Raw genomic sequence first — 19,599 nt, 5'->3', positions numbered from 1 at the left:
CTACCTGGACTTTCGACTGAATTGGATAGTGAACAACTCTGTGTCTATGAAGGAACATTTTTAACAGGACATGCAGGTATGATCAGTTTCTGAATCGTAAATTCAATAAGACGACTAAGAGTGCGTGACTCGGGCTAAGCCTAATCAAAGACTATCCCGCTTTCCTTGTACCCGCATAGTTAGGCGCCCGAAATGGCGGAACAGAACGAGTTGGAAATCGGACGTGTACAGGCAAAAATGCCTATCTTCACTAAAACCAACATCAAATTATTTTTTGTGCAGCTAGACGCAGCTTTTGCCATTAATCGGATTACAAGTGAGAACACTAAGTACAACTATTTAATCAATTCCCTGGACGCGGAGATTCTATCTAACGTCAGTGACTTAGTATTTGACCGTCCAGCCGAGGCTCCGTTTACTAAACTCAAAGATCGACTCCTCGAAATTTTTCAGAACTCCGCTGCTAAAGAGGCTAAAATTCTGCTTGAAGATCTGGCGTTAGGGGATCAGAAACCCAGCGTTTTACTCCGTAAAATGAGGGAGCTTTCAGCGGGCAAGATTACCGAAGAATTTCTTAGAAACTTGTGGCTCCAACGTCTCCCCAAAAATATTCAGACAGTTCTGGCTGTTAGCGGTGATGAACTAGACAAGCTAGCCATCCTTGCTGACAAGGTTGCTGAACTTACAGAACCAACCCAACTGGCCAGCATCAACTTAGAAGCCGACAATCCCGTAATCAAAAATCTCGAAATGCAGATATTAGAACTCACAACGAAGGTTGCAGAACTTAATGTATCGCGTACTGCTCGTCCCCGTTATCGTAGTAGAGAGAGAAACCGACATGACCCGAATTCGAGGTATCGCATTAGTTCACGCCCTCGAGGAAGAAGCCTCAATCGTCAGGGATATTGTTACTACCATGATAAGTTTGGATCAGCTGCTAGGAAATGTCGTTCGCCGTGTTCCTTCGACCGAACTGCTGATCAGGGAAACGAGCGCAGCCAGCCGCAGTAACGGCCTGTGGGTCCAGCCTGGCTCCTAAATATAGCCGTCTGTTTGTGTATGACAACAAAACTGGCCTAAATTTCTTAATTGATTCTGGAGCAGATTTATCGATCATTCCCAATCGCACTAAGAATCAGCCTACAAAGGTTGAATTGTATGCTGCCAACGACTCTAAAATCTCGACGTATGGAACAAAGGTGCTAGAACTTGACCTCAACTTAAGACGTTCTTTCAGATGGGAATTTACCATAGCTGATGTGCAGAAGCCTATAATCGGTGCAGACTTTTTGGCCAACTTTGGACTCATTCTCGACATCAGAAACAGATTACTGGTCGACCCCCTGACTTCCCTTACTACACGAGGAAGATATTATACAGGACCACCTACTTCGGTCAAAACTATAATCAGCAATTCCCCAATGCAGGATATCCTCAAGGACTTTCCACATCTCACTCGTCCTCGACCGTTTTCAGATAAAGTCAGGCACAACACAATGCATTATATCGAGACACACGGTCCACCCGTATTTGCCAAACCCCGTAGATTGCATCCGGCTCAGCTGCAAGTAGCAAAGCAAGAATTCCAGCACATGATGGAGTTAGGTATATGCAGACCATCAAAGTCCAACTGGGCTTCTCCCCTCCATATGGTGCCGAAGGGCTGTAACGATTGGAGACCTACTGGAGACTATCGTGCCCTGAATAGGATAACTGTTCCCGATCACTATCCAGTGCCACACATCCACGATTTTGGTCAAAGTCTACACGGAGCCCGAATATTTTCCAAGATCGATTTGGTTAGAGCCTTCCATCATATACCAGTTAACCCAGATGATGTGCCAAAGACAGCCATTACAACGCCATTTGGGCTATTTGAATTCGTTTTCCTTCCTTTTGGTCTCTGCAACGCAGCCCAATCATTCCAACGATTCATGCACGAAGTTCTGAAAGGCTTAAACTTTTGTTTTTCATACCTAGATGACATCCTCATTGCTAGCACTTCGTGGGAGGAACATAAGATGCACATGCGGCAAGTGTTTCAACGCCTTGACAAGTACGGTCTGCAAATCAATGCATCCAAGTGTACTTTTGCTGCTCCACATGTATCATTCTTAGGATACATGGTGTCTCCCCACGGCGTTATGCCACTTCCAGAACGTGTATCTGCCATAACTCAACAGAAGCGACCACAGACCCTCAAACAACTGAGAAGGTTCTTAGGCATCTTGAACTTCTATCGTAGGTTCCTACCCCATGCGGCCCATCACCAAGCTCCTTTACACGACCTACTTAAAGGAGCAAAGAAAAACGACCAGCGCGAGATTAAATGGACTGACAATTCGATTCAGGCATTTGAGTCATGTAAGTCACAATTAGCAGATGCCACCTTACTACATCATCCTTCACCAAGTGCTACCCTTGCACTTCACGTCGATGCATCCGATTCTGCTGTGGGCGCTGCCCTTCATCAAGTTACAGCACAAGGTCTCCAGCCACTAGCGTTCTTTTCCCGCAAACTGAGTAACTCTCAGCGTCAGTATTCTGCATACGACCGAGAACTTCTGGCTGTGTATTTGGCTGTGAAACATTTCCGGTTTATGCTGGAAGCACGACAGTTCACCATTTACACAGACCATAAACCATTAACGTTTGCCTTCCAGCAACGACACGATAAGTGTACACCCCGTCAGTTGAGACATCTTGACTTTATAGGACAATTCTCAACAGACATCAGACACATAAAAGGGATCGATAACGTTCCAGCTGATGCTCTTTCCCGTATTGAATCAATTAGTAGCCCATCTATAGATTATAGCAAAATTGCAAAAGACCAACAGCAAGATCCTGAGCTCCAGTCTCTCCTGACTTCAAGTGACTCATCACTTGTACTTAAGAAGTTTAAACTTCCTGATAGTGATGTCGAAATTTACTGTGATGTATCGACAGGTCGCATTCGTCCATACATTCCGCCTAGTTATCGTCGCACTGCTTTCAACACTGTCCATAACCTGTCCCATCCAGGTGTAAGGAGCTCAACCAGATTGGTAAAAGCAAAATTTGTTTGGCCATCCATCAGTAAAGACTGCCAGACATGGTCTCGCACCTGCATTTCTTGTCAACGATCGAAGATCCAGAGACATGTCGCTAGCCCTTTGGGAACCTTTCCTATTCCAGACGCTAGATTTTTAAATATTCATATTGACATTGTTGGTCCATTGCCACCTTCCAACGGCTCAACATATTGCCTCACAATCATCGATAGATTTTCTCGTTGGCCTGAAGCAATCCCGTTGCCAGATATAGCAGCTGAAACAGTAGCTTCAGCCCTGTACTCAGGCTGGATATCTCGCTTTGGAGTGCCTGCCCAAATAACATCTGATCAAGGACGGCAATTCGAATCTGGCTTATTTAAATCCCTCACTCAACTTCTTGGTACCCAAAGAGTTAGGACAACAGCATACCATCCAATTGCAAATGGCATTGTTGAACGCTTTCATCGTTCACTTAAAACTGCCATCAAGTGTCACTCTACTGAAAGATGGACGGAAGTGCTACCTACAGTCTTGTTAGGATTGCGAACTGCGCTCCGTGAAGACACCAATACTACCGCGGCTGAGATGCTCTATGGCACCAGCCTCCGACTGCCTGGAGAGTTTTTCGTCCCAGGTTCTCAGGACGTCAATCCATGTTCTTTCGTCGAAAAACTCAGGACGATGATGGCAAACTTAAAACCAGTGCCTGTAGTGCACCACTCCTACCGCAACCCATTTATCCACAAAGAACTGCAGTTATGTTCCCACGTATTTCTTCGCAATGATGCTGTACGGAAGCCCTTGCAGCCTCCATACGATGGACCCTACGTAGTCGTGTCACGTGGTAGCAAGACATTCACTCTATGCATAAAAGGAAAAGAAACTGTAGTTTCTATTGATCGACTGAAACCGGCTTTTATTCTCGCAGCGAGTGAGTCGGACCAGTTACCCCCAACGTCTCTAATGCCAAGACCAGCGCCAACTAGACGTACCACAGACAATCCAGCCCCAACGCGACAAACTACCACACGCTCTGGCCGACATGTATCCTTTCCCGCTCGTTTCGTGTCGCAGACACTGGTGGGGGAGTAGCTGTGGCTGCCAGCGCCAGAGATCTCGAACACTGCCTGGCAACACTTGCCAACGAGATGTTGGCTGGCAACTTGTAAAAAAAGAGGCGCGAAAGTTTGCGGGTTTTTGCCTGGATGTTGGCCGAGGATGTCGGTGACAGTTCTCACCTTTTTAATAAAGTTTTTTTGTTACTGTTCGTGTTTGTCTGCTTAGTTCTAAAGATCAGTAGGATCGAATGACAAAAGTTAAACACCATCAGTTTGGCAGTACGCACAGCTGGTTTTTCATTTTCTAAGTTCACATATGTGCATAATGTGGTTAGGAGATCTCTATTTCCAAGCACAATACTACACAACAAGAGGAAGGTGTCAGTGGTTCAACTGCCATTACTGTACCTCAGACCTCTTTCCATATGCATTTGCTGCATATTCAGGCAACATAACTTTCTCCTGCACCTATCTCCACTACCAAATTTGTGCAATGATTGGGATAAATTCTCCACCTTTGAAAAATTGGGAATCTATGCTGTACTGTTGGAGAATTTCATAATGGGAGTGAACACAAGGTATATTGGGGCCACAACACAAGTGCTTGCTTACTACGTAGCAGAGCACCAGGATGACATGGTGAAAGAAAAGTGTACCCAGAGCTCACAAAAAACTGCTCGAACAGAACTACAACCTATTATGGGCTCAAACAATGCTCAGATGCTGCAGTGACTGGAAACTCATGTTTATATGGGATTGTCTCCTCACAACAACCTTGGAGCCATGCAACACTCCCACATTTGATCTGCTGAGTGTGTGGGTTGCCCTATATAAACAGTCAAATAGTGATGTACATCTGGTGTCACACCTTTAACATTGTTCATTGTTGATGTTGTTGTTTGTAAAGTTAAAGCAATGCAACACTTGGGTGATCTGCCTAGAAGGGATGCCTTCCAGGAGGTCTTTTTAAAGGTAATTGGCCCCTATTCAGACTTTACAGACATGGAGAAAACCCAAAACTCCATGTTCCAGCCTGTCTTGGTGAGGCCTGTGACAAAACTCCCAGTGTTCAGGTAACAAAACTGCTTGGCCACTGGTGGGCCTTAACATCGGTCTATATCCATGCATGTGCTGCAAGATGTCACAACATCTAGTGTAATTGAACTTTGTAGTGGGTTTATGATCGTTTCTTTGTTTTGTTTGTCTAATGACAATAAACATAAGTTTGTTGAAAGTGCTAGCGAAAATAAAAAACAGTTAACACCTCACTCAGTGTGTCTTTACTTCCTCTTATCTAATATTTGGCATGAAGATCAAACTACGTTGCATCAGAGTTTAAATTATAAAAATTATATATGATGTAACTTAGACTCTAATATATAATTTAAATGCAGCTAGTCATAATAAATTTTAAACATGTGCCTGGAATTGCTCAGGCTTTTGAGGAGATGGGAGATTTTTGAGGTTGAGTTAGAAGAGGATGATAAAAACAATAATTATAGTAAATAAAATGTACATTTATTCACCTTGGTATTTATAATAATGAAACTGCAACACAAAAAATTACTTGGACTAAAGTTAATGGGGTGGGACCCTGATATGTTTGTCTCATAGACATAACATTGTACCTTTGCCACTTCACTGTGCCTGAACCATTGCACCTTTCTCAAATTTCTCTTCACTGACATCATCTACAGGATTATTAAGAGCTTTAATTTGATATCTGAATCATATTTTTAGCCCTTGCTGTTTACTCAAACTAAGTCAGACAAACTGAAACCCTCTTTCAATTAATCTATTATAGATTGGTATTTTCTTTTTTACAAACATGTAATTCAGATATATAAATACTAATAAAGAGTGTTCTATTTTATATTAATAAATTAAAACTGAGGTATTGAATATATAAAATAACTTTACTAAAAAATATTTTATTATTTAACTTAACAATTGCATGTTAGATAGTTTAATAATACAGATGTGTTGTTTAAATGAAAATTTTGATAAATTTCACATAATTGAAAATTTTTCATGATTTGAAATTTCTCTTATATAATCTGAAATATCTAAAAATTAATTTTGATTGCTTGTTTGCTTGTATAATGCATGTAGCACTAGTACTGTGAATTTGAGTGAAGTGCAAAAATGTGTGGACAGACTACATATACAATTGCAAAAAGGCACTATTGGAAGTGTGATTTATTTAGATTCTCTGAGAAGTAATACAGCTAAATTGCTACTTATCATTACTGGACAAGGTAAGCAAATTAATTTTATTTTTGCTATATCAAATATCTATTTGTTGAAATTTGAAATATATTTATATTTAAAACTTGTGGTTTAGTTGGCAATATAAATTAAAACTTTTGGTTCAGTTTTAATTTATTTTTTGCTGTTAATACAACAATTTGGTTCTTCATTTGCTTTAATGCATGGTTTGTCATTATTTATATTTGATTGCTGAATTGTAATTTGTATATTGCTATTTTTTTGTACTTTTAATACATTATAATTTAGTTGCAGTTTGAATAATAGATTTTGAGTGGATTCTGCATTATTGTCTTAAGATTATTCAAAATCTACAACATGAAATTTATTAAATTAATCCAATTTTCTTATATTTTAATATAAAGTAATTATTTTATTCTCTAGATAAGAAAGTAAATTAAAATATACCTATGTATTAACAATTCATATTTTTAAATGTGTTTAATTTTTACACTTTTAAATTAAGTATTTGTTAATAAATAAAATAATCAAAACTTTTCATTATTATAACTTTAATTTAGTAATTAACTTTAAGATAAAATAATATATAATATTATAAAGTATGTTGTTACATTGTTTTTATTGAGCAAGTTGTATTGTAGCATTCTCTTTTTTTTTTCTATAAAATATATATTATATATATTAATTCCAAATATAATTTATTCATAATTTAATTTTATTTATTATTAAAATTCTGTTTTGTGTGTGTGATCAGGACTTGAAAATGCTATTTCATCATTAGATAAATATGTCAGTTGTAAGTTGAAAATTGCCAGCATTTAGGAATCATAAGATTAATGAGCAGAAAGGGGAAAAATCATTCCAAAAATAATAATCTAGAAACATTAGGTTTTAATAAAGCAGACATTCTAATTCTGTATAAAATCAATAAATAAAATAATAAAAAATTTTCAGATGTTCTTATAAAAGCTTCTGTAATATTTAAAAAATGAGCATATTTAAAATATTTTAATTTCAATAATTAAAATAATTGCTGTTGGAACTGATTTGATTTTGAACTGTTTACCTATAAGTTTTGTTTCATTAGAAGTAAAAATATTTTATTTTCAAACCCATATAATAACTAATAATTTTATAATAGATGAAATTTTTAGCATGTACTGTACAAATAAATACTTCAATATTTATTATATATATTGATAAAAATAAACTAATAGATACTTTTTCTTTTTAGAAAAGGCATGCAAATATTTAGTATCAGAAGAAATCAGAGGTTTTGATATACTAATATCATTATTGGAGGTTTGTATAATTTTAATAATAAATGTATCATTGTTATTAATATATTTTTACTTTATGAATGTTATGTTAAATATCTGCATTAAATAATTTTGTTATACTTAACAAGCTACTGGTATCCCTCATGCAAAAATGTTTTGCTCTAACATGGTTTGAGAATTGGAAATATCCTCGTACAAAGTGTCACAATTTTATTAAAGTACAAACACTGTCATTTGATATTTTTTTATTCAAGCAGGCATGTGTGTTGTCTCATCTTTGCCCATGGATTTTAGATTATTGAAATTTTTAATGTTGTTTCGTGTCTTTCACCTGGTTTTCTTTAATGAGAACTGATTATACTATACAATTTTTCTTCTTACTTATCCTATTCTTATTTCTATTCTAGCCTTCTTCTAAATCAGGCGTCATTGTTGTTGGTGATAGTGCTTTAAATGAATCCAAAAGATTTGCTGTGTGTTGTTCTTATAGATTAAATTAAAAGTTATTACATGAAAAGATTAAACTTTTAAAAGACTTTGATATTTTTATTTGCTTCTATTTGCCTAAGATTTTATGAAAAAATAGAGAAAAATCAAGATGTTGCTGATACTTCAGATTAAGATCAACAGGAAATCTCAGATGATGACAATATTTTGCAAAAAACAAAAATGTCCTCATTTAACAGTGTTTAGCAGTGAAGAAAAATTAATATTAACATGCAATACTTTTGATTGTGGTCGTTAATTATTGATTGTTTTAATAAACAAATTTTTCTTAATTACAAAAAGAATAGTATACTTTTGCTAACTTTTGGAACTTAATCCTATATTTTGTAATGATCTTTTGTTTTGTATAGCATAAATTTATATGACACTGCACTTTTTTGGAATTCAAATACCATGTTATATGGGGGATATCTATATACTAAACAAATGATAGAATTCAAATAAGTCATTATTTTTCTTTGGTTTCTTTTGTTATTTTTGAATGGATTTAAATAATTAAAGTATGTTAATAATATAAACAGATAATATTTTAAATTATTAACATATAGAAATTTGAATTTGTTGTTTATTTATAGGAAGAATTTATGATGTTTAAAAACTTTTTGCTTAAAAGAATAAACAATGCTTTTTTTGATGTTGCAAAATTTATATTTGAATATTTTAATTACAATACAAATATTTTCTTCGTGATGTCATAGAATCAAAAGTTATTGGAACATTGGAATATCAGTAATTCAAATTTGAAATGTAAACTTTTCACAATATCTTATACAATGAAATAATTTAAATTACATAAGAAGAATTTTTTAAATAAAGAATATTGTTGGGACAGTTATGATACTCTCTTTAACTACACTACTATTTATTCTAACATATAACTAAATATAATTATTTTAACATATATCTAGGAGACCACTATGCATATCTACTTGTTGATAGCATGCACATTTCTGAAACCACTCTTTTTGTTTCTTTTACCCCTCTGTGTTCTAAGGGTCTTACTAAGTGTTGCCACTTTACAATCAATCAGCATTATTATTATATCTATATACATATATATTTATTTTTCTTTTCTCTAACAAATATTAAAGAAAAAATAAAAGTTTTGGAAATTTTATATTAAAATTTCCAAAACTTTATACTATATTATAAAAATATACTCGGCACTATCCACTCTTGTGAATAAATTTGTGCTAGGGTGTATAAATCAAATAACTGAAAATTGCTTCTTTTTTTTTCTTGAAACTGCTTAAGAGTGAGGTTCTTTTTGATTATTATATATAGGTCAATTTCATATAAACTTTTAAACACAAAATGTTTAAAAGTCAGTTAGTTTGGTTGCCTTTCCTTGTAAGTAATATATTATTTATTTATGTTTATAAATATTTAACTTAAGCCAATAAATGTAATCTTACAATAATTTTATATTTAAATATATATTTGAAACTAAGATTAATTCAGCTCATGTAATCATAGAAATGAAAAAGAAAAGAGTATAGAATTGAAAATCAAAAAGATTTCTTAATATCTTTTACCTTTCTTCTGTTATAGAAAATGATTTCTTTTATTCTGTGTTTGTGATTTTCTTAAATTTACTTACTTTAAATAGAACTGTTTTCATATAAATTTAAATATATTAATTTTCTTTAAATATTAATTTTATTCCAGAATGTTGAAGATGTGAAAGTTGTTAATAATGTTTGTCTGATTTTAAAAGAATTGCTAACATCCAAAAATGGTAAAATTTAAAAATGATCATTTATGATTTATAATATAATTAAAATTTAAAAACTTATATTACTTTATAGCTTTTCAAGAAAGATATCATACAATTGTATCACTTAATGGTATTCATATTCTTTTGCGTGTACTTGTAAATAGTAGTTCACATTCTTCTGATGATGCTATGGCCTCACTTTATAACATTTTATCAAAATTAGGAAATCAAGGTACAATTATTATTGTGATATCATTATATAAGTCATTAATATTAAATTATTAAACTGCATTTAAATTTTATAGATAGAAAATTTGCAGTAAAAGCTCGTCTAATGGGAACATTACCTGTTGTCATAAGTCATGCTAAATTTTATATTCATAAGCCAAAAGTTTTGCAACCAATTCTTCGGTTTTGTCAATGTGTTCTTAATAATAGTAAGTATTTCATTAAAATACTTTAAAAATATTATAATTATTTTAATCACACAATAGTGTTTATTTTAGAAATTAAAGTTACATTCATAGTTAGATCATAAACAAAATGTACTGATTACAAATTATTCATTTATATAACATACCCACAGTAATACAATGCAGTAATGCAATAAAAATTAATTTTATTTATTTATTCAATATGATTTGATTCATGAATCACTCACATCATATTGAATTATAATTGAATCACATGAATTAAGAATATCTTATCTTTTAGACTTTTATGAGGTTAAAAACAATGTATTTGACATTATCAGAAATTTTATATTTTGCTAAAATAAACTCTAATAAAATTATTAAGAATTCAGAGGAAAAAATTAACAAAGTTTTAAAATGACAATATCTTTAAAATCTTATCATAATAACTTTACTTATGTACAGTTTAATATAACATGAATATAGCAAATTCTTAATAACAGTCATTTTAAGTTAACTAAAATAATTAGTAGACAGCTATGGTATGTTTTATAACTATCTCTTCTAACAAAAACAAAGAACAAGAATTAATTGCAATTAATTTTTTAATTTTCTGGTTTTAAAAATTAAAGAATTTCATAAGAATATCTTAAATTGTTCTACAGTAAAGAATAATTTCAAATAGTATTAAGAGGTATTGTGTAAAACTATTTGATTTTACTTTTTGTGCAAAATTTATTTTCTTATAATTGTTTATTAATTTTGAAGGCATTTTTACAAATAATTTTTACAGGAAAAATATTTAGACTATATTGTTTCATACAGATTACATAATGAATATATTTATTATGAATAAAAAGTGTAAATTAAAAATAAATTGTATAAGAAAAACGATAAAAAATTTCTTAATATAAATTTCTAAAAATTCTGAATATATTCAAGTATATTTTTGTTGTTCTAATGATCAAAATAAGATTTATTTACCAAAAATGTTTGAACAAATATGGTATATGTCCAATAATTTTGAGATAACAAGAACAATATCATTAAAATTACAAATTTTTTTAACTGTGCAAGTAATCTTTTAAATATAAAATCAAATATTTTTTCATAATTTACTGCATATTATTTTGTCATTATCTATATAATAATAAAATTAAGATTAATAGATGATTTATTCTCATTCATTCATAATTTTTGTTCATTACAAAATATTAGCAAATATTTTGTAGACAGACAAAAATTATAATGAATTATAAAAATTATACAAATACAAATATTCCAATACAAATAAATCATTATAAAAAACTGAATAGCATAACATAACTAGTTTATTATTAATTTTTAAATATATTGTCAAACTATTCTTATTTGTTGTTTTTCTGTAAGTCAGTACAAGAATAATTTATTAGCCAAAATAAAACAAAATTGGAAATAAAAGTAGATGATATTTTAAAATTTTTTTAAAAAGTTTTAAAAAATTTATATGAATACTTGTATGAACATCTTGCCTCAGTTAATAATCTATAAATCAGTTTTCTATACCAATAGTCAGCTTTAATTTTAAATTTAACTCTATTATTTCTACTTTTTTACAGATATGAATGCAACAGTTTTGGGAAAAGAAGGTTTAGTTTCAATTTTATTATCATTAATTGATTATAAACAGAAGAATTCTTTGATTTTATCAAGTGCATTAGATATTATGGCTGCAGCAACTCGCTCTAGTAAGTTTTCATAGAAAAGGTTTTCATAGTTGAAAGTAATTAAATAGCAAATTTTTAATTTTATTAAAGCTTTTATAATATAAAATAATGATTCCAGATCAAAAATTAATAATCAATAAATCTGTCTTGACGTTATTCATAATTTTATATATTTTATAAGCATTTTTAAATGGCATATGTTAATTGTAATATATATTTTTAATATTTTAAAGGAAATCATATAACTTTTTATAATTATTTTAATTCATATTTTTAAATATTATTTTTATTTATTTTAATAATAATGAGAATAATACCCTACAACACTTGGTCATATATACAAAATAACTACAGAAAACACATTTTAAAAGGCAAATTATTTACAGACAATACTTGTAAGAAACGTTACATCATGATTTGATGTTTCATTATTTTTATTTTAATAAAAATAATGAAACATCATAATGATTTAAGGAAAACTATTTTCAAATTCTAAATCATGGTAAAATAGAAAGTACTAAAATTATTGAATTTGGAACATTTTATTTAAAATTACATTTTTACTGCATAATTAAATGTGTTCCAAGTTCTAAATATCTTAATCTGGTTTTGTATTATTGTCATAATGTTATGTAGAATTAAAATTAGAATTTAATATGATTTGTTAATCTTATTTATTCAATGGCTGCTGATAATTAATGAAATATTTTAATACTAGTAACTTTTTAAATATTTTGGAATTTTGTTGATAATTTTAATTTGATATATACTTTTTGTGACAGTATTTTATATATTAGATTTTAGAATTAACATATTTGACTTACATAAAAGTATTATTCAAGAAATTTTCAAATAATTTCATAATTTTACAGAGTTAATTGTTCTTCAAATAATTCAGCTAAATGGTTTAGGACAATTAGTACAAATGCTTGAACCATCTATTTGGTCTCGATTAAAATTAAAAGGTCCTAAGTTAGTAAAAGTTTTCCGGTGTGTTCTTCAGGTTCTTGTTCGTCTTTCTTATACTAGTAAGTAAATGTTAAATAATAACAACTCAATTAATTGACGTTTTTAATATTTTATTTATTTTTAATAAGAAAATGGAAGAGAAGCATTAATTGAAGTACAGGTTGCACCTTGTCTGCTTCAGTGGTGTCAAACGTTGCCAGTTGTAGGAGAAAACTGGGATAAACTTGCAACACTAGCAAGTTTAATTATTCAAAGATGCCTTCCACCTTTAGTTTTACCTGTTGCTTCGTTTTTAAGTCCTGTATACTTTTCAATTCCAGAAGATAATGAATATGTTGAATGTGAGAGTTCAATTTGTCCAGGTAGTTAGTTTTAAAAATTATAAATATTATTAATTTTTGAATATCATTTTTATCTTAACTATATTTGTACAAATTTTAATTAATTATAATTTGTATAAATTATTAAAAGTTAAATTATTCATTTCTTGCAAATCCTAGAAATGACCATATAAATTAAAAATACACAAAAAATAGAGAAATATATGTAGAACATTACAGAAAATTCCTTTACTCATCTAGGTACTGAAAAATTATTATATGAAATAGACTGAAACATTTTTACATGTTGATTAGCACATTTAATGCATGTTTAGCATGCATTATATAACATATAGCAATAAAGACAAATGATTCTGGCTTCTGAATTATAACATGGTTATATTGTTAAGATCGGTGGTTGTACAAAGACTACAAAAGGAAGGAATGCACAACTAATATGAATCAAATCAATATTTATTCTTGTAACAAAGAACAATAAAACCAATCTTTTACATATGATGGTAGTAACAGTACAATATTTTATTTGGATCCCGACTCAAGACCTTGCACATGTACAAGGCAAAGACAAAAATGGAGGACATGTGGTATCGCACAATCGGAACGCATTTCGCAACAATGGAGTACATTTTAAAATTAATAACTAAGTCTTAAAATTAACTTACAAACTAAGGAAAGATGAGAAAAAGGAGGATAGAATAGCGAGGATATAGATATACAGATGGGGTAGAATAAATGGGTACCCATGACGTCGTTCTTCTGATGGTATTTCAGGTGGTTCCAGTCTGCTGCTATCTCTTTTATGGAATCATCCGTCAATAAATATGTAAGAATAATCGAAGGATATTGTTCCTTTCTCATCCTAAATGCATTAAGTTCTCCTCACAAACATATTGGTATTCCGTCGATTCACCTTCTTTCGTGACAAAATTTCTAAGCCTCTTTGCTGGTTGTCTACTCGCTCTCGAGTCCACCTCAAGAATGAACGTTATCCTCACCTCCAACATGCCTCTGGGTGCTTGTTCATTGTTTTTACCACACCTCGTTCTCGGAACATTACTGGCCCCACCCGATAAGGAAATAAAGGATTAAAAGATATAGAAGTAGGGAAACAAAGAATGCTAGGATGAACAATTAAAACTAGACTTATCATTAATTCGTATATACAATATTATGGAATACTGCCACAATATCACATCTGAATATAAAATTATTCAATGTTCCATATAAAAATTTGTAGAAAATCTGCTTTGAAAACTGGTTTAGAGATTATTATTAATAATAATTATATTCACTAGATTGGGATAAGCGAAAATGAAAGGCGAAAGAGGTGAAAAGATAGGAAAGTATAGATGAAAATATATACATTATACAAGGAGAGAATGCATGTGTATATCAGTCATAGAAAATAGTTAGAAAATAAGTACTATCAGCAGAGTTAGAGAAAATTTTTTCTTTGAATAATTTCATTGTTTACTTCACAGATAATAATCTTTAATTGTTTTCTTTGTCCAGATTGAATATATGAGTGATGAGATATTTTTCACATATTGTATCTCCAAGAAAATTTAAATGGAGAACTTGTAAAACAAGAATTGTGTTCATAACAATGTTGTTATTTTGTATAATGGATAATAAAAGTATTGATTTTTATTAACATGTTTTCCAGTTTACTTATTGATTTGTGATATTTGTATAACTTCAATCATTTTGTCAAGAATTATTTCAAATGCAATAATTGAAATAGTTGATTTGATATAAGATTATGTTTGTAATAAAAAAATGTTTTGTTCATGCAAATGACAAAAAACATTAACATATAAGTCTTTTAAAATTTGAATTGTATAAACATTATGCTTTATCTGATTTAATGGATAAATATATATAAGCATGAATATGATAAGTATACTTACATGAATATTTATCATTGTCGAATACATGTTATGAATGCTTAAGTATCCAAATGGGATAAATGAATCTCAAGTATAAACCCTCATGTTATTAACATAAAATACTGTTTTATCTATTATTTTATACTAATTGATTTATATTTTATGTATAAGTATAATATAAAATAGATAAATTACTCCCAGTTATTGAGATTAAAAACACAACAATTGATGTAAATAAAACTTTTAAATACAGGGTGTCTCAAAGTCTTTTTCAATTTGTTTTACTCACGGTACTGACGGTAGGGGTGTAGGGGTGTGGGAGTTATGCTGATTGCTAGCCTCATCCTTGGGAATTTAGTTGCTGTGGAGCATTTCACAGGAGCGGAGCGTGTGTGCTGCATGCACGAGTTTTACAAAAACAATAATTCTGCCATTATAGTGTGGTGAAAATTTTGTAATCTTCATTGATTGCATCAAATAAATGAAGAACCGAGTTCACAACTCATCAAAACATGGGTACAGAAATTTAAAGAGACTGGTTCAACGATGAGCAAACCTCGGATAGAGCAACTAAAGTCATCATATAGTGAGGAAAATGTGGAGAGCGTATGCCAGTCAGTTAGTGATTCCCGCTCTCTTTGTTTGCAAAAGGGCAAGTGTCTTAAATCATCCTAAAAGTTTTCTACATTGCATAATGCGTAAAGACTTGTGTCTCCACCCATACAAGATACAGTTGGTTCAAGAATTAAAGTCAACTGATGGTGCTGAGAGGCTTAACTTTGCTAACCAAATGGCTGATCATTTTTGTCCTTTGACAACATTTTATTCTCAGATGAGACACATTTTCACTTTAATGGCCACATTAACAAGCAAAACTGCCATTACTGGAGTTCATCGAATCCAAAACATAAACATCATAGGCCACTTCATTCACCAAAAGTCACTGTTTGGGCTCAATGTCGGCATGAGGAATAATCGGCCCATACTTTTTTGAAGATGAAAGAGGTCGCACAGTAACTGTTAATTTGGAGTGATATGTAGAGATGATTAACAATTTTTTCATACCAGCTTTGCAAGATTTTGTTGGTTTTAATCAAAACACATGTTCCAGCAGGATGGAGCAACATCTCACATGTCTAACGTGTCTATACCGGTTGTTCATGAACTTTTTCCTGGAAAATTGATATCCAGATGAGGTGACATAAACTGTCCTCCACGTAGCCCTGATTTGACACCAATGGATTTTTTCTTGTGGGGCTACCTTAAATCAAAGGTATACAGCAACAATCCTACCTCTCTGGATCAATTGAAACAAAATATCCGAGAAGAAATGGCAGCAATCACAGAGAACACGTGCCAAGCAGTTCTCAGAAATTTTGCCTCCTGTGTAGAAGTGAGCCAGCAAAATAACGGAACACATTTAGACGATATTATCTTTAAGAAATAAATTCCCACGGACTGTACTTTACTACAAATTTCTTTTTTTTATTAAACTAATACATTATTTTAATAGTGGTAATATGCAGGCTAATAAAAAAACAAACTTTTTATTTATAAAAGCAAAAAGGGAATAGAAAAATGAAATTGAAATTAGAAAACAAAAAGAGCATAAAATAAAATAGACAAAACACCAATATATACACTAATGTTAAGAGACATAAATATACTTAGTTAAAAAAGAAGAGGATAACTGAAATTTTATTATTCACTACAACAATGCAAAGAGAAATTTTTTAGATTGAAATATTATTCTTCCTATTTGAGAAAATTAAATGATACAGAAAATTTATATTGAAATTGGTTTGTGGAAAATGGTGATAGGTTTATGTATAATATATCAAAATTTGTCTGATGCAAACAAATTGAATATACAGTTGGCCTTCTGTATCTGCAGATTTTGCATCAGCAGATTCATTCTTTTGTGGATTGAGAATATTTTTAAAATTCCGAAAAGTAAAATTTGAATTTGGTTGTATTTTAAATATTCTCCATTTTATTCTATATATATATCTCTCAGATCATTAAATGAAAGCAATCGCTAAGTGTTGAAAGAAAAATTGTTGCTGACAATGCTACTCAGACCTAATGGTTGTGTCTGCACTGCATGCATGGACATGTTTCCTGTCATTATTTCCTAAACTATACAGTATTAACAACTATTTACACTACGTTAGATATTACAAGTAATCTAGAGATGATTTAAAGTATACAAGAGGACATGTGTAAGTTATATGCAAATATTACACCAATTTATGTAAGGACTTGAACATTACAGATTTCTATATCAGTATGGAGTCCTGGAACCAATCCCACAGATACTGAGAGAAAACTGTAAATACTTTAAGCATTTGGTTATCATAGATCTAATAATTAAATGTTTTTATTATATTTTTCATAAATATTCATTTTACATAATAGTATTATGGGTTTAAATATTGAAATGTTCTAGATAAAGAAGTATACGGTGAGATGACATTTGATATATCTCCTTGCAATTCAGATCCAGATTCAGATTCAGATGATGTAAGAAGTTTTTAAATTGTTTCATATTTACTTTTTGTAAAATTTTTTAAAATTAAAGAAAATTTTAAAGATTAACACTTCATCATTTAATTTCCAATATTGATTATATAGTGATCATTTCTATATAACTTACTCAGATTTTTTAAAAATAACATGTTAAATACAAAGTTATTACAGTTTAAAATTGTTCAAGGACTTTATTATAAATAGCTTGTATATTAAAATAGAAGTTATTTAAAATATGCCAATATTGATTTGATATTGAAATATTGAGTATATTTCATCTTTATAACATATATACATATATTATCTTCTTTTCTTATTCAGAGTGAAGATTCCTTCCCAAGTGAAAATAGTTCTAAAACATTTGAAACAGAAGACATGGAATTTTATAAAAAGTTTTTTCCAGAATTAGAATCTAGAACAACTTCAGTTGTAAGTGAAATGAATCATATACAGTTAAATTGATTTAAGTATTTCAATAATGAATTAAATAGTCATTAAATTTTCCATTAGTATTTTTCTTTGTTTTAATTATATCCTTGGCTGATTAGAAAACTGGCATTTAGAAATTTTTACTTCTTTTTCAATTTGATTTGACTATCTTCTAGAATATAACAAACTATCTTCTTTTAATGATATAGCTAATCTGCTGTTATTTGGATTATTTCTGTATCCTTTCTTAAACATTGATTAAAATCATTTTGTTCTACTCCAAAAGAATTGTCAGATATGGTGAATTTGTTAAATAATTTTTAAAATGTTTTGACTGTATCTAAAGCAGAATAATAATAATAAAAAATACTCTTTTTGTAGGAACCATGCCATTTAATTTATTTTAAATTGTTCAATAACTGAACAGATGCTAGACTTGCACAAACTTTTTTATCTAATCTTCTTATGACACCCTTTGGGATACAGAATTCAAGCAAAATGCATTTTGGATTTTTTACAAAATAACACTTTTTTTCAATTGTCTTTTTAACTCACTGATGCCCATTTAAAACGTAGCATCTCAACTATATCTCTATGTACAATATGTTGAAATGACTAAATACAAATTTAATATAGTTACATCACTTTTTCTTATGTAACATTTTCTGATGTTACCTGTACATCAGGCTAAATTCAGACTTTCCCATATTGAAAAAGATGAGAAATTCTGGATTTATATAACCTTCTGTCTTTCATCATAGGATAGCTTATACAGTTATAAACTTGATCTAATACATTGATTAACAAAAACAAAATTGAAGTTGTCATTAGCATTGCTTGGGACATTATTTTATTTTTATTAGCATGGGGAAACTAATAAATGATCATTTTCAATGATTGAAAAACAAAATTCTTTACAATAATGACAGTTGTACAGTTTTTTCTAAAAATTATTTAAGAAATGCACCAATTTTTGAAAAAAGATTAACTACTATAGAATTTTTGACTCTTTTATTTATTATTATTATTATTATTTTATGTGACCATATTTTTAGGAAGTTTTAAAGTACATTTTAACATTAATATTTTTTATTTTATAATAAATCTTTGAAAAAATATGAAAAATAAAAGAAAATAATGTTTGAAAATGATATCAAAATGTATATTTTGTTATTTAATTGAGACAATTCAGAAAAAAGATTTTAAATGCCATTTATTAATTTGCAATTTTCCATCTGGGGAATGAGTGAATATTTCACAAAATCTTACCCATTAGTGTCCAAAAGACTTCTCAAATAAAAAAGGATTTTCTTTTTTTGGTTCTTTTAAAACTGTTTCAGTTTTGGTGTTTTGTAAAAATCAAAACTGGTTCCATAATTGTGACTAACTTGTCCTTATTGAAAGCACATAACTGTGTGATGTAATGAGTTACTGATTAGAAACAAAGTAAATAACATTCCAATTTTACTTTTAAAACACAAGATTTCATATTTT

The 19,599-nt window shown here is 30.4% G+C and overlaps 1 protein-coding gene across 3 annotated transcripts in view; it reads left to right on the top strand.

Moving 5' to 3' along the window:
* LOC136978742 (cytosolic carboxypeptidase 1-like) overlaps positions 1–19,599 on the top strand; it is a 52,125-nt gene that overhangs the window by 7,871 nt on the left and 24,655 nt on the right. For all 3 annotated transcript variants that reach the window (XR_010881277.1, XM_067274540.1, XM_067274541.1), the window contains exons 3-12: positions 6,209–6,354; positions 7,560–7,627; positions 9,781–9,850; positions 9,921–10,061; positions 10,135–10,266; positions 11,841–11,969; positions 12,821–12,976; positions 13,046–13,279; positions 17,597–17,670; positions 17,998–18,105. Coding sequence is in view for 2 of the 3 variants with exons in the window: in XM_067274540.1 (XP_067130641.1) it covers positions 6,209–6,354; positions 7,560–7,627; positions 9,781–9,850; positions 9,921–10,061; positions 10,135–10,266; positions 11,841–11,969; positions 12,821–12,976; positions 13,046–13,279; positions 17,597–17,670; positions 17,998–18,105 (1,258 nt within the window). In the remaining variant the exon portion in view is untranslated. The remainder of the gene's footprint in view (positions 1–6,208; positions 6,355–7,559; positions 7,628–9,780; positions 9,851–9,920; positions 10,062–10,134; positions 10,267–11,840; positions 11,970–12,820; positions 12,977–13,045; positions 13,280–17,596; positions 17,671–17,997; positions 18,106–19,599) is intronic.

This window comes from Centruroides vittatus, unplaced genomic scaffold (assembly GCF_030686945.1).
Source record: "Centruroides vittatus isolate TY-2023 unplaced genomic scaffold, ASM3068694v2 contig_549, whole genome shotgun sequence".
Lineage (NCBI taxonomy): Eukaryota > Metazoa > Arthropoda > Arachnida > Scorpiones > Buthidae > Centruroides > Centruroides vittatus.
The sequence above is the reverse complement of the archived record's forward strand: the minus strand, read 5'-3'. Positions and strand labels throughout refer to the sequence as shown.